The sequence below is a fragment of the Centropristis striata genome, chromosome 11, assembly GCF_030273125.1.
Source record: "Centropristis striata isolate RG_2023a ecotype Rhode Island chromosome 11, C.striata_1.0, whole genome shotgun sequence".
Taxonomy (NCBI): domain Eukaryota; kingdom Metazoa; phylum Chordata; class Actinopteri; order Perciformes; family Serranidae; genus Centropristis; species Centropristis striata.
In genome coordinates, this window is record NC_081527.1 from 990967 (window position 1) to 1007478 (window position 16512).

Genomic DNA, 16512 nt, shown 5'->3' on the forward strand with positions numbered 1-16512 from the left:
CGTAGCTTCCGTGGCTCACGTCACCCTCGTGACGACTTCACTTCCGGCATTTATTTCCTTTTTAAACTCTTGTTTGTTTCCTTAACTTGCGTTGTTTCCATTTTGTAATTTATTAGTTTCGCACAGTTCTTAGTTCTTAGTTTTTTGAGTCAGCCGTTTTGTTTTTCCTCCTTTTGGACTGATTTTGTGGTCTTTATTATTTTCCTCCTTTAGTCCTGATCCAGTATTTCATAGTGTTTTGTTGAATCCTTTATTTTTCCTATCAGGTTTTGTTCCTCCATTTAGGAGCGAAAAGTTTTTATTTTATTGTTTTTCCCCTTAGAGTTAGTATTCCCCTTTTCTTAGATTAGGATTTATCTATTTAGTTTTTAGTGTAGTTAGGTTCAGTAATATCCCTCCTTTGGAGCGACTTTCCTTTGTTTGGTTTCTCCTCTTAGTCAGGAGTTTCATAGCCCTTTGCTTTCACTCTGAGAGGAATATCTCAGCTGTTTTTTTGAATAAAGCAACATTAAGTTTGGAGTCCTTGTAAAATGTGGAAAATCTAACTTTTACCCAAATTGGGTTCCTTATCCATCAGTAATAACATCATGAGTTGGTTTGGTAACTGAGTGTTTTCAGCCAAAGAAAACAGCCAGCAAAGAGCTCCATCTAGTGGCTCAGAGAATAAAGAAAAAGGTTCATGAAGCTTCGTTGTCACTTCATTATTTTAAGAGTTGGATTTTCTACAGACTCCTTAGCTACAGTTAGCAGAAGAAAATAAAAGTTCTTATTTTATTGTTTTTCCCCTGATAGTTTAGTTAGTTTTCCCCTTTTCTTAGATTAGGATTTATCTATTTATTTATTTTTTTGTAGATAGGTTTCAGTGTTTTCAACTTTCCTTTGTTTGGTTTCTCCTCTTAGTCAGGAGTTTTATAGCCCTTTGTTTTCACTCTGAGAGGAATATCTCAGCTGCTTTTTGGAATAAAGCAACATTAAGTTTGGAGTCCTTCTAAAATGTGGAAAATCTAACTTTTTACCCACATTGGGTTCTTTATCCATCAGTAATACCATCATGAGTTGGTTTGGTTCGTCTTACCTTGAAATCCTTGCAAACATCCACATGATAGAAACCATGTACACCTCAACATAACAGGGTTACGAAATGAAACAAGAACACTCATTAAAATATATAAAGTGTAGATCTTTTTTTGTCCTTACCCACAGAACATCTGGATGTTGTAGAGCGTGGGGTCGTCCTCCAGAGGAGCCAGCTGCTGCAGACACAGCTGCTCACAGCCTCCGTTGAAGCCGTCGGAGCAGTCGATGCCGATGTGGTGGTCGTAGCAGCCAGTACCGTCCTTCATGGGACTCAGCCCTGGAGGACACTGGGACAGGGACAAGTGCTTTTAAATGACTTGTTAGAATAATTTGAATATTATACTTGTTGAAAATGAAATGTTGCTGTCTTCCTCTCTTTTTCCTCTTTGTGATTTTTCTCCCAACAGTCTTCACAGGTCACTATGCATGCGTAATTCACTAAATCTTGATAATGTCTATCTCTATGCATTTATATTAATCAGGTAATATGATTTTGATACATTTGGCTCTTGTTATATTTCTGTAGGTCATAACAAGGCAGTATGTTCGTCATAACAAAAAAAACCACAGAAGACACAAAATGACCAAAAATGACACCAAATAACAAAAAAAAGACACACAATGACCAAAAAAGACACAAAATGAACAAAAAAAGACACAAAATGACCAAATAAGACACAAAATGACCAAAAAAGACACCAAATAACTACAAAAGACACAAATTGACCCAAAAAACGCACAAAATAACTAAAAAATGCACAAAATAACTAAAAAAAGACACAACAACAGACACAAAATAACTAAAAAATGCACCAAATAACTAAAAAAGACGCAAAATGACCAAAAAAGACACATTGATACATTTTGATACATTGATTGTGTTTGTGTGTTAATATTGATGTAGAAAACTATGATTACTTTAATTCCATTTGCTCAAACTAATTAAGATTCTATAATCACAAAAAATAGCATTGTCTGTCTTATATTTTTTAGCCTTTAAAAGAACATGTAGATATTGAAGAATAGTTGGCTCTTGTTATATTTCTGTAGGTCATAATAAGGCAGTATGTTCGTCATAACAAGTTTGTTAGCAGGCCACAAGGCCTTGTTATGGGCAGCAGTGATTGTTTTGCCCAGGTGGCCTGATGTGTGACGGTATGAAAGAAGACTGGCGAATCAGCGAGGGGGAGGGCGGGACTTCCTGGAGGAAATCGACCAGCATGTTTTGTAAACAAATGTTAGTATTTTAATGGGTTCCAGGGAGAGAGTCGTGGTTCAGACCAAGGTTATTATAGTTAACGAAAACTAACGAAATAACGAAAACTAGAATTGAAAAAACATTTTCGTTAACTGAAATAAAAATAAAAACTAGAGTTTTTAAAAAAATGATAACTAACTGAAACTGTATTGTGTGGTTACAAAACTAACTAAAACTAACTAAAATTATTGTGAAAATGTCCTTAGTTTTCGTTTTTGTCAACTTTTTTCATTCATAATTCAGTGTTTCTATTTGAACATGCAACACATGGTGAATATGTTTACTGAGACTGGGATGTTTACACTAGAACCAAAATACTAAACAGTTAATAACCTTATTGGGGCTGAGATGATAAACCAAAGGAAATAAAGGCAAAATGTATTATGACCTCTTTGAATCTGGCACCAACACATAGCCCATTACAAAAAAACTAAAACTAACACTAAAACTAACAAAAACTAAACTAAAACTAAGCATTTTCAAAAAATAAAAACTAAACTAAAACTAGAAAACTCACTCTAAAAACTAACTAAAACTAACTGAATTTGAAAACAAAAATTCACAACGAAATTAAAACTAAAACTAATAAAAAATCCAAAACTATTATAACCTTGGTTCAGACTTCTCCAACTGAAACACGTCTGTTTGTATTCAGGGACATGAGTTAATTTTGAACCCGGAGATCTCTGTAAAATGCACATTTTTTGATGTATTGTAATAAAACTTTTGTTAAATTGAGAAACTTGGACGTCTCCAGCTCTTCATTTCCCATCAACGAATGCGCAGAAAAATGGTGAGGTTTTTTCTGTTGGTGACAGATTATCAATTTTCAAGGTTTCCTCATGCAATTTTTCTAACAGACTAATGTGAACAATTAGACGTGTTTTACTACATTCTCATGGCTGCCTAAAGTGCAAGAAGCTGCCACATTAGCACTGATCCCAGATGGGACAGGTAAACAGAGCGGGAACATCTGGGCCACAGAATGCAAACAGTCAGATTCCTGTTCCCATCAGGGCAGCCTGTGTGAGCACTGGGCTTAGTCTGTAAAGCTGCACATGCACGCAAGATGTTTCATGTAAAACTGTGAAATGATGAGGCTGAATGACGGAGCGACAGACGGACAACCGGAGCTTTTATATATCTGTTTGAAACAAGAGAACAGGAAGTGACAAACGCATTTTCTGCAATGCAAAAGTCAGTTTTATTGTCAGGTAGGTTTTTCTGTGATATATTGGTGCATAAGAACAAACATAGGGATTAACCCTGTGAAGTCTCTAAAAGCACCAAGTCATGACTTCTTCATCACATCCAGACTAGAAAACAAAGCAGCATGGAGCCCTACTGTACATTTACCTCTAAAGTTCAAGACAAAATGACCAAAAAAACCCACAGAAGACACAAAATGACCAAAAATGACACCAAATAACTAAAAAAGACACAAAATGACCAAAAAAGACACAAAAGGACCAAAAAAAAACACCAACAGAAGACACAAAATGACCAAAAAAGACACCAAATAACTAAAAAAGACACAACAAAAGACACAAATTGACCCAAAAAACCCACAAAATAACTAAAAAACCAGCAAGATGTTTCATGTAAAACTGTGAAATGATGAGGCTGAATGACGGCAGGAGGCAGCGGCAGACGGAGAACCGGAGCTTTTATATCGCTGTTTAAAACAAGAGCACGAGAAGTGACAAACGCATTTTCTGCAATGCAAAAGTTGCTTATGAGTAAAAAAAAAAATCTGAATCAGTTTTATTGTCAGGTAGGTTTTCTGTGATATATAGGGATGAATATATTGGGATTAACCCTCTGGAGTCTCTAAAAGCACCAAGTCATGACTTCTGCATCACATCCGGACTAGAAAACAAAGCAGCATGGAGCCCTACTGTACATTTACCTCTAAAGTTCAAGACAAAATGACCAAAAAAAACCACAGAAGACACAAAATGACCAAAAATGACACCAACAGAAGACACAAAATGACCAAAAAAGACACAAAATGACTAAAAAAGACACCAAATAACTAAAAAAGACACAACAACAGACACAAATTGACCCAAAAAACCCACAAAATAACTAAAAAATTCACAAAATAACTAAAAAAAGACACAACAACAGACACAAAATAACAAAAAAATGCACAAAATAACTAAAAAAGACACAACAACAGACACAAAATGACAAAAAAAGACGCAAAATGAGAAGACAGACCAAAAAAAAAAAAAAAACAGAAGACACAAACATACAAAAAAAGACACAAAATGACTTACAATGACAAAAAGACACGAACAGGATTCAAAAATGGACAAAATAGCCCTATGAGACTCCATAGAGTTAAGGCTGTGAGTACTGTGAGTCATAAACAGTAACATAGATTAGAAAAACCATAAACTAAACCCAGTGTGAGCCATCCAGTAGTAGTTCAGCTAAATCTCTCTGGACCAAAGACTGGGCCAAGTTATTAAAAACATGTATAAAAAATGACCAAAAAAAGACACAACATTGCTAAAAAAAGACACAAAATTACAGAAAAAAACACTAAATTACCAAAAAAGACACAAAATGACCAAAAAAAGACACAAAATGACCAAAAAAGACACAAAATGACCAAAAAAGACACAAAAAAACCCACAAAAAGAACACAAAAATTACCAAAAAAAACACCAAATAACTAAAAAAGACAACAAAAGACACAAATTGACCCAAAAAAGACACAACAAAAGACACAAATTGACCCAAAAAACCCACAAAATAACTAAAAAATGCACAAAATAACTAAAAAAGACACAACAACAGGCACAAAATAACTAAAAAATGCACAAAATAACTAAAAAAGACACAACAACAGACACAAAATGACAAAAAAAGACGCAAAATGAGAAGACAGACCAAAAAAAAACAAAAACAGAAGACACAAAAATACAAAAAAAGACACAAAATGACTTACAATGACAAAATAGCCCTATAAGACTCCATAGAGTCATAAACAGTAACATAGATTAGAAAAACCATAAACTAAACCCAGTGTGAGCCATCCAGTAGTAGTTCAGCTGAATCTCTCTGGACCAAAGAGTGGGCCAAGTTATTAAAAACAAGTATATGGTCTATGAGACAGAATTTGTCAGATGCAGATCAGAAACAGCATCACTGTCCCGTATATATATATATATATATATATATATATATATATATATATATATATATATATATATATATTGCTGTGTCTTAATAACACAATAGAGCACCCAGCTCACCTCATTACACATTCAGCAACAGTAGGTAAATTCTAGACTGCATAATCAATACCCAGTTCTCACAAAGGGCTTTTAAACTTTTATCTTGTATATACGTTGGAGGGAAAATAGCCTTTGCATAGCACTTCCACTTGATTATTTACTGTGACAACAGCAGGGATGAAATGGCAGACAACCAGTGTCATCTATAATGAAGCTTCTTTAAAGGATTCTTGTTCTGCTGAGGGAGATGACGGAGACTGCAGGTTTTAAATTTCAATTTCCATACAATCCAGAGATGACTGTCTGAGGTGAAATTATTTAGTTTGGAAATAGACAGAAGCTGTAACTTCTGGAACGCTGGAGGCATTCTGGGGTAAAAAAAGTGTTTTGTTGGTTGTTCCTCTAGTATTTTTTGTGCTGAATCCATTTCTGCTGGATGTCAAGCTGTAAAAGTTACGGTCTCATTGTAAAGGAGGATCCATGGCTTTCATTGGAGCCCAAAGTTGGATCTTTCTGACCAACTGCTCCAAAGAATGAATGACAGAGTCTATTAACCCTGTGGAGTCTCCAGAAGCTCCAAATAATCCAGACTTGTTGCCTCCATCAGACTAGAAAACAAAGCAGCGTGGAGCCCTACTGTACATTTACTTTTATTTATTTAATTTATTTGATGATGATATACCAAGTAAAACTGGAGACAAGCTCAAATAGATTTAGTATCAAATGATAGAACTGGATGGAACCCTCTTATATGGTAGATTTGACACCTTTGGTCACATTTGACACATTTAACATTCTTTATTGAGCATGATAGTGTTTTGAAAGTAAAAAAAAAAGATTCAAAATCACATTTTATGTTGGACTAAAGGACTAAAAAAGACACAAAATGATGAAAAAAAGACACAAAAAGACCAAAAAAGACACAAAATAACTAAAAAAGACATGACAAAAGACACAAAATGACAAAAAAAAAGACACAAAATGACCAAAAAAGACACGAAAAGACATGAAAAGGATTAAAAAATGGACGAATAGCCCTACAAGACTCCATAGAGTTAAGTATTGCAGTTGTTGGTTTTTGGGTCCCTGATGTCCCTTGATCCTACAGGGATCACATCAACTAGAGAGTTTAGGACAAAATGGTGGGAAAATGTGTGTCATTCATGGTTTAACCCATTTAGGCCTAAAATGGCTGAAAAAAAATGCCTGTAAAACCTATGGGCGATTTTAAAATAACAGTATTGTATTGTACAGTAATTGTATGTCTTTTTGTTGGTAATTTTGTCACTTTTTTTTGGTAATTTTGTCTCTCTTTAATACTTTTGTGTCTTTTCAATACTTTTGTGTCTTTTTTTGGTAATTTTGTGTCAGGGTTTTTATGTTCTATATCTTTGCAATAAATTATTTTCATCATTCAGTATTCCAGGTTTTCCTCAATTAGTTTGTTTTTGATCATCATACATCCTAATTTTATGTTTTCCTTTATTCATTTTTTAATAAAATCCCTTTTTGTGTCACTACTCTTCCCCCCACCTTGTGCATTAGAAATGACCCATATCCATTTTTTAGCTTAGTAGCTTGCTAAACTAACTACTTAGCTAACTTCTTGGCTAAGTAGCTTGATAAGCTAACTACTTAGCTAACTTCTTGTCTAAGTAGCTTGCTAAGCTAACTACTTAGCTAACTTCTTAGCTCAGTAGTTAGCTTAGCAAGCTAGTTAGCTATGTAACATTACAAAAACGTTTTTTTCTTCATAAAGTATGAGAGGCAAAACGAAAATAATGATCTGTTGTTATCAAAAACAAGATATTTAAAGAATTCTTGGAATATTCAATCATAAAATAAGTTGATATCAAAAGATAGAGCACAGAAACACACAGCAGCATTAATAACATGGAGAATGAATGAATGAGGGTCATTTTAGAGCATGTTGTGCATCAAAGGGTTAAGGGAATAAATCAAAAAGAAGCTAAAGTTTAGAAAGAGTCTGCACTCTTTTGCTCCACTGAAGCCTTTCGAGACTTTTGTGCAGATGTGGATTATTTCCTCATTATGTCAGTCACGCCGGGTCATTCAATGTATTCCACCTTTCAGACTCATTCCTAAGAAAACAAGCAGGAGAAGTTTTTAATCAGATAATATTTTGAAGGATTTGGGGACTGTTCACTCGGGGAGTGGTTTTATACAGAGGATTATCAATGATTTACCCAGGATTATAGACCAGATTTGTGGAAATCTCAAGTGATAACAATCCACAGACAAAGACTCTGGCAGCCGCATATTCTTAATGATTATCATAGTCCGGACAGCTGGAGAACGGCCCCGAGTTATCACTCCTCCGGCATGTCGGAAGCCTATTATGGCAGTCAATATCTGCAGCTATCTGTAGTTGGCAAGCAACGCTGCAGCCACCCGTCAATACAAATTCCTCTCAGCCTGCACCACATTTCCACACATCCATTGGTTCCACTGGTTCCAGTGATTTAGAGACTCTGTGACACAGATGTGTTCACAGATTCAATGTCTCATGTGCTCTTTGCATTACAGCTAATAAATCATTGGTCACGACGGCTCTTCATGGAGTGACAAAATCAATAGCCGCTGGAGGCAGGATCGTAATGACCAAAGAAAGACACAAAATTACCAAAAAAAAGAAAAAAATACAAAAAAAGGCCACAAAATGACGAAAAAGCCAAAAAATTCCAAAAAAAGAAACAAAATGACAGAAAAAAAAACAAATTACTTAAAAAAAGCCACAAAATGACTAATAAAAGACACAAAATGACCAAGAAAAGAAAATAATACTAAAAAAAGACTCAAAATAACCAAAAAAGCCACACAATTACAAAAAAGCCACAAAATGACGAAAAAGACAAAAAAAAAAATACAAAAAAAGAAACAAATTGACAGAAAAAAACTAAATTACTTAAAAAAGACTCAAAATGACCAAAAAAGACACAAAATTACAAAAAAAGACACAAAATGACTGAAAAAAACACTAAATTACTTAAAAAAGAAACAAAATGACAAAAAAGACACAAAATTATTAAAAAAAGACACAAAATTATTTTAAAAAAGCCACAAAATGACTAATAGAAGACACAAAATGACCAAAAAAAGAAAATAATACTAAAAAAAGACTCAAAATAACCAAAAAAGCCACACAATTACAAAAAAGACACAAAATGACTGAAAAAAACACTAAATTACTTAAAAAAGACACAAAATTACAAAAAAGACACAAAATCATTTAAAAAAAGACAGACACAGAATTATTTAAAAAAGACACAGAATTACTAAAAAAGAAACAAATTCCTCTCAGCCTGCACCACATGTCCACTCATCCATTGATTCCACTGGTTCCAGTGATTTAGAGACTCTGTTCACAGATTCAATGTCTCATGTGCTCTTTGCATTACAGCTAATAAATCATTTGTCACCACGGCTCCTCATGGAGTGACAAAATCAATATCTGTTTACCAAGAGACCGCTCTCTTTCATGTTATATATTCCCCATTCTCCACTGGTGCCACCACCAATATACAACTGGTGCACAGGTCTTTCCTTTATGAAGTAGATACATCAAACCAGTTATCTTTACCATCAATCACCTCCCACCACTGTTGGCACATTCACTTTAAACGTCCCCTGCTGTGAAAAACATGGTTTTTCTGGCCTATACATGTATTCTTTAGTCATCCTTCAGCCAACCAAACCTGAGAGTGTGGAAATCTGAAGCCTCTACCTCAGGGGTCTCAAACTGGCGGTCTGCGGGCCAATTGTGGCCCTCGTGACGATATTTAGTGGCCCCCACCTTGATATGAAAGTTTAATGTGAGTTTTATATGAATGGCACTTTACCGTGTTGTGTGTGGAAGGTCCCTTTAATTACTTTTTTGGGTCATTTTGTGTCTTTTTTTGTGTCATTTTGTCTTTTTTTATATATATAATTTTGTGTCTTTTTTGGTAATTCTGTCTATTTTTTGGTCATTCTATGTATTTTTTGGTCATTTTATGTATTTTTTTGGTTATTTTGTGTCTTTTTAAAGTAATTTTGAAATTTTTCAGTCATTTTGTGTCTTTTTTTTGTCATTTTGTGTCTTTTTTTGCACTCTTGCAAGATTTATCAAAACATAACGTGTCTGTCACTTGATGGGACCTGACCTCTGTGACAGTGATCTGACCGTCTAAAGGGGGGCAAGGCAATGACCACACGTCACGTGACTCAGCACCACAAGTGAGAAAAATGTCATTATTTATCTGTTTCTTTATTTTGTTAATATGTAATATTTTCAAGACAGAACACGAAGCGAGGGCGACAATGGGCATCGGAAAAAATGTTTTCTTTTTTTCTCCCTCGAGGGTGACTGGCGGCGCCCATCCAGCAGATGGCGCTCTAGGCGAACGCCTATGTTGCCTATGCCTAGAGCCGGCCCTGCAGTAGTAACTGCAGTCAGCATTGGTTCTTGTGATAGTAGAACACCTGAATGTGTTTGTGTTCATGCAGTCGAGTAGATCAACACAGAATGAGAATCCCACGGTGAGATTCACAGTGAGCCAGCTCTAATGTCTGACAGTGATAGTCTGCTGATATTCTCTGATTCTCAGTCTGCATACCAGCCATTTGTCACTGTGTGATTCCTGTTCATCACACTCAGATAGAAGGCCAGAAGCTGCCAAAACCCTCCACAAGAACAACACAAGTGTTTTCTCTTACCAAACCACACAGGGTTGCAATGTTCACCTTTTTTTCCAGGTTGTCAGTCTCAACCTCAGCCTGTCTCACATCTTTCCACCAGGTGTCTTTTTAAAATAATTGTCTGTCTTTTTTGAATAATGTTGTGTCTTTATTAATAATTTTGTGCGTTTTTTAAATAATTTTGTTTCTTTTTTGAATAATGTTGTGTCTTTTTTAATAATTTTGTGCATTTTTTAAATAATTTTGTGCGTTTTTTGAATAATGTTGTGTCTTTTTTAATAATTTTGTGTGTTTTTTAAAAATAATTTTGTGTATTATTTGGTCATTATTTTAATTTTTTTAAGTAATTTAGGTTTTTCAGTCATTTTGTGTCTTTTTTTGGTAATTTTGTGTCTTTTTTTTAGTAATTTTGTGTCTTTTTTTAAACATTTTGTGTCTTTTTATGAAATTTTGTGTCTTTTTTAGTAATTTTGCGTCTTTTTGTAATTTTGTACCTTTTTTGGTAATTCTGCGTTTTTTTTGTCATTTTGTGTCTTTTTCGTAAGTAATTTAGTGTTTTTTCAGGCATTTTGCGTCTTTTTTTGGTCATTTTGTGTCTTTTTTTTTTGTAATTTTGTGTCTTTTTTTGGGTCATTGTGATACTGCCTCCAGCGACCCCCAGGTCATTTGAGTTTGAGACCCCTGTACTAGACTCTTGCCTTTTGGATATGTTTTTCATGGCAGGCAGCCTTCTTATTACCAAGTGTAACCCTTTTCCACTACATTTGCAGCTCCAGCAGCATTAGTGGCAAGCATCCCATACTTCTACCCTGTCTTTGTCAGCTGCATCATCAATTTTTCGCCATTCCTGAAACATCTAAAATGCATCTTTTCTCCCTCCAGAGCTCCTTTCTCCACGATATGTAAAGTTAAAATACTCACTATCTAAATGACTTTTAACCTCTGCTTGGGAGATTTGATGAGCTTCTGTTCACGAAACCTAGAAAGCAGCGAGGAGGCGAGGAAGTAAAAAATGCAGCACCATCTGTTATGCATGGAGAAAATGTGCTCTTTAAACAAGTTGGAGACCTTGCATAGAAGAAATAAGACTTTTATTTTAGTTTTTATAGCCAAAAAGAGTGGAATTCACAAGAAGCATGAGAGCTTTATTAGCCAAATGAGCCACCTGGAGCGCCTGATGAATACAGTAGGCCTAAATAATAAAATGAGCAGCCACTGATCCCCAAAAACTTATAGGAAAGCAGCTGCCTCGTCACTGTTCTGGGGCTGCTGCCTTGTTAAAATGCACTCCATCAAAGTTTCCTTTGAAGTAATAGCTGACAGGAAACATAATGTGAATTTGACTTGACATGTCTCCGAAAAAACTTGCTGGGGAAATACCGAACAAGAAGCGGGGTGAAGTCAGGTCTCACAGTAAAGTTCCTCCAGCACAGGCTGCATTTCAATTAAGAAGTTGTCCACGTCTGTGGTGCTAAAAACCTCACAATCTCGTCTTTTTCTATTATTCTGAAGTTTATCCGTGACACTCATTGCTGTTTCACACATTGTAGACAGGACTGAATTTGGGAAAAACCCTTCAGAACATGAGGTGGGAGGCCTTTTGGGTGTTTTCTTCGTTGTTCCTCTAGTATTTTTTTGTGCTGAATCCATTTTTCTGCTGGATATCAAGCTGTAAAAGTTACAGTTTAGTCATAATTATTGGTTAATTAGAATGATTGATTAATCGCCCAATATTACAAATGTCTATAATTTTCCAATGTGTGAATATATTATAAATGGTTGTTTGGTATCATTGTAAAGGGGACATCCATGGCTTTCATTTAAACCAGGGGTCTCAAACTCAAATTACCTGGGGGCCACTGGAGGCAGTATCAAAATGACCAAAAAAAGACACAAAATTACAAAAACAAGACACAAAAGTCCCAAAAAAAGTAAATAAAGGGACCTTCCACACACAACATGGAAAAGTGCCATTCATATAAAACTCACATTAAACTTTCATATCAAGGTGGGGGCCACAAAATATCATCACAAGGGCCAAATGACCTCTTTAAACCATCAATTATCCACCTATTTTCCCCCTAAACTCTCTCGTTGATGTGATCCCTGTAGGATCAAGGGACATCAGGGACCCAAAAACCAACAACTGCAATACTTCATAGACTCTGTCAGTTCAGGAAAAGTATAATATAGCCATACTATTTCTTTGTGAGAGGTTATTGTGAGCCTTAAATTAGAAGTCAGCGGCTCAGGCCAGTTCACCTCCATTCATTCTTTGGACCAGTTGGTCAGAAAGATCCAACTTTGGGCTCCAATGAAAGCCATGGATCCTCCTTTACAATGAGACCGTAACTTTTACAGCTTGACATCCAGCAGAAATGGATTCAGCACAAAAAATACTAGAGGAACAACCAAGAAAACACTTTTTTTTTTACCCCAAAATGCCTCCAGGGTTCTGAAGTTACAGGTCTGTCTATTGTCTGTGAAGCTTCGTTGTCACTTCACTAAATTATGGGAAACATCAGGGTTCTATTTGAACTCAAATTTGCATGAAAAAATAAAATATTTTCCATAATATGATGGATATAATATGAAATGTCTAAGTAAAAGAAAAGCAGCTCTTACTTGAAATGTAAAGTCTAACAGCATAGCGTGGTGTAAAAGTGTTTTTTAAACCCTTAGTTTGTCCTTCACTATGATTCAGTCCCTCCAGGTTAATAATATGAACTAAATCCTGCCTCCACCTCACAGCATTCTGCATTATTTAGAGTTGAAAAGCTCTGTGGGCTCAAAGTAGAAGCAACTTCACATTGAACATATTAAAAACAGACAAAGTGCACTCTGTTCAATCACGGCACCTTGCAGCATCTTTTCATCCCGACAGGCTTTTGTACCGTTGCTTGTTGCAGGTCAACGTGTTATGTTGCACAATTCAAAAGGCCGTAGAGAAATGTGTTGAGGCAGGTGCACAGTGGCAGTACACTGGGAGACCTTCACACGTCTCAATGGTGGACTTTCAACCTCTATTCCAGGTCAGACATTCACAACATGAAGGCTTTGAGCTGCTGACAATATCTCAGAGGGATAAATAGAGCTGGATCAGGTCGAGTCCCTGTAGTGGTGGATGTTTGCTGCAGTTTCAATCAGCCGAGAGGTCAGAAAGGACTAAAGCTTTTCATTGGTGAAGGACAACGAAGCTTCTTGAACCATTGTCTTTATTTTCTGAGCCCAAAAGATGGTGCCCTGTGTTCAACAAAGGGGTTAAAACACTCATTTACCATTGATAAAGCCTTTTTTTTAAGCCATCTAGTGGGGTCAAAAAACAAAGCAAATGGACCAGGAAGCTTCGTTGTCACTGCACTACTGTTAAGTGCAGGGGTCTCAAACTGGCGGCCCGCGGGCCAATTGTGGCCCTCGTAACGGTATTTGGTGGCCCCCACCTTGATATGAAAGTTTAATGTGAGTTTTATATGAATGGCACTTTACCGTGTTGTGTGTGGAAGGTCCCTTTAATTACTTATTTTGGTAATTTTGTGTCTTTTTTTTAATAATTGTGTCTTTTTTTTATTATTTTGTTTCTTTTTTAGTAATTTTCTGTCTCTGTCTTTTTTTTTTAAATATTTTTGTGTCTATTTTGGTAATTCTGTGTCTTTTTTTGATCATGTTGTTTCTTTTTTAAGATTTTTTTTTTTTCTGTCATGTTGTGTCTTTTTTGAAAATAAAATAAATGTATAAATGATGTATTGTTTCGGGTCGACCCGAAGTAACATCTCCATGGGGTCTATTGAGAATTCTCCTGGGATTTTTCCATTGGATTTGGATCATTGCAGAAAATTATAATTATAATTATACCAAATATCACTGCCTCCCACAACTTTAATATATACCTCACTAGATAAAAAGGAAAATAATAACAATGAGTGACTGTATTGATCAGTTTGTCCTCGTTAAAGTGCCAATGTGGCATTTACAGTATAAACCTGCAACTAACTGTAAAGGGCACGTTTCATCTCCAAATAAAGCCGAGAAAACCAGATAATGACCACTGATCCACTGATCCACTGATCCACTGACAGCAGCAGAAGACAAAGTAATGAGGATTTATCTCGGAGCGTTTAATAATAATAAGTGGACAGTGAGAGAGAGTTCTGTCTGGAGGAGGAACCAGCTCTGGAGAACCCTTGAACCAGCGTGCCTTTTAATCCTGTTTCTTAATGGAGATAAATTCCTGCAGAGCTTTGAGGCTTAAGGGAATCAGGACGGTGCCTTCTCCAAACAGCAACAAATCCCTGAGAGAGCAAGACGATCAGCTACGACTGTTCACATTCATCTGATCAGCTGATTGGTGAAGAAATACAATGATGGAGGACCGGAGTCGATTCAGGACGAGAGGAGGGGTCATTACAGCAATACTAGTAATGTTATGATACTATATAATATACAAGGAGCACACCTACAACAAGCATTCCTCTACAAGTATTTATTTATACAGCAACCTATGACCTTTAACCTCAAAATGTGTGTGTGTGTGTGGGTCTCTCTTTCTGTGAGAGATACATCACAGGATGAAAGCATGAAAGACTTCGGGTTCGACCAATCAGAGCAGAGCAATCAACAGAATGAACTGCAGCTGTAGAATGTTCCAGCACAGTGACAGCAGCAAGAGGTGGACAGACTAGAATTTCTGTCCTCGAACAGAAAGCATTTTTGGCAAAACCATAATACCTATCATTGATCCGACTTCACTTTGAGCGTCCTGAGTTCTTCCTGAACGTCCACATATGTTTTTTGTTGAGAAAAATGAAGAAATAGCTTTGTTAGAGCAATCTGAAAAAACTGTTAAATATGCTTTTATACAGAAATCTTCCTGCTTTTTAATATGGGAGCCAATGAGGCTGTTGGTGGTGTTGGTGGATCATCTGTGCGTCCTACGCCCAAACTATAACTCTGACAGCTTTACCAGAGGATTGTGAGGGAGAAGACTAATTTTCCTACGTTTCTATGTATAAATTATTTCTGTAGAGTGGAATTTGCGGCCTGGAGCGCAGTTTTCAAATTTATTTTTGACAGTTTTTTCTCTCCCTCTACACTCTGGTGATGATGTCACACACTGTGACACGAACATTCCGTGCAATACACACCCATTATAATCTCAGAATTTCTCCAAAAATGATCATGGTCATTGAACAGGGATTGATAAAAAACTATATGACCTATCGAAACGTGGATTAATACACCGATACACAAGACTTGTGTCTACTGTTTAAAGTTTAAATGGAGTCTCTAGGTGAAATTATGCCGGAGAAGTAGACGTTTAAAAATCTACAATTATTGTTCTTTTTTGCTCATTTTTTTCGGCCGTCCCATTCACTTCAATGCAAAATTTTGGGCAGAAAAATTCATATTCTGTAGAGAAAACTAATAGCACACCGATCCCAATCAAACTGCACGTTTTGATATATAATTTGTCCTGCAACTCTTCAAGTTGTAGGACTAGTAGCGGGACGAAATTGTGTCCGGAAGAGGAAGAAGAAGAAATCCACAGTATAACAGTAGTGCTCGGTGCGATTGCCCCGTGGCCCTAATAATGAATACTTTGCAATGGTTTAGAGTGGCAATTTTTATATTATTAAACATTTTTTGCCATATTTTTCAACATATTCAACATTTAATTATCACATTTATACATCTAAGGCATGTTAAAATCATTTTAAGGCCTTTATGTTGACACCACTCATGCTTGTGTATTATATATCTGCAGTATAAAGATCATATCCAGAAGCTTCATGGTTCCAACAGTATAGCAGCGCCTTATTATGTATCTCTGACTCATTTCAGTTGGTATTTTATTTCACTTAGATGCCGGCCTTGCTCTATAAATGACAGCATTGCTTGTATGTTTAGTTGCCTACAGCAACTCATGTTTAAGGACCTCACAAGGACCTGACAAGGACCTGACAAGGACCTCTGGTGGCTCTGAGAATAATGATTGTTGTCCCCCAGAAGGAGAGGAGAGTAAACGGGGAAGTTGAGTGGCGTTGTTGAGACCTGAGTGTCCTTTAAGCAAACTTTGCCACAACTTGTTGTCCAACTATGTCCAAAAGCATGACGCAGAAGTTGTTCAACCTGCTCCCAGACAGCAACCACAGGTCAAGGCAGGGCCAAGTTTATTTATAGACGCAGGTTTGTGTTTAAGTGCTTCACAACAACAAGACGATAGTTCATCTTCAT

At 36.2% G+C, this 16512-nt stretch overlaps 1 protein-coding gene across 4 annotated transcripts in view; it reads right to left on the reverse strand.

Moving 5' to 3' along the window:
- The window catches only part of astn1 (astrotactin 1), a 679871-nt gene that overhangs the window by 370181 nt on the left and 293178 nt on the right, over window positions 1–16512 (reverse strand). For all 4 annotated transcript variants that reach the window (XM_059344320.1, XM_059344318.1, XM_059344319.1 and 1 more), the window contains exon 13: window positions 1198–1364. In XM_059344320.1, coding sequence (XP_059200303.1) covers window positions 1198–1364 — 167 coding nt within the window. The remainder of the gene's footprint in view (window positions 1–1197; window positions 1365–16512) is intronic.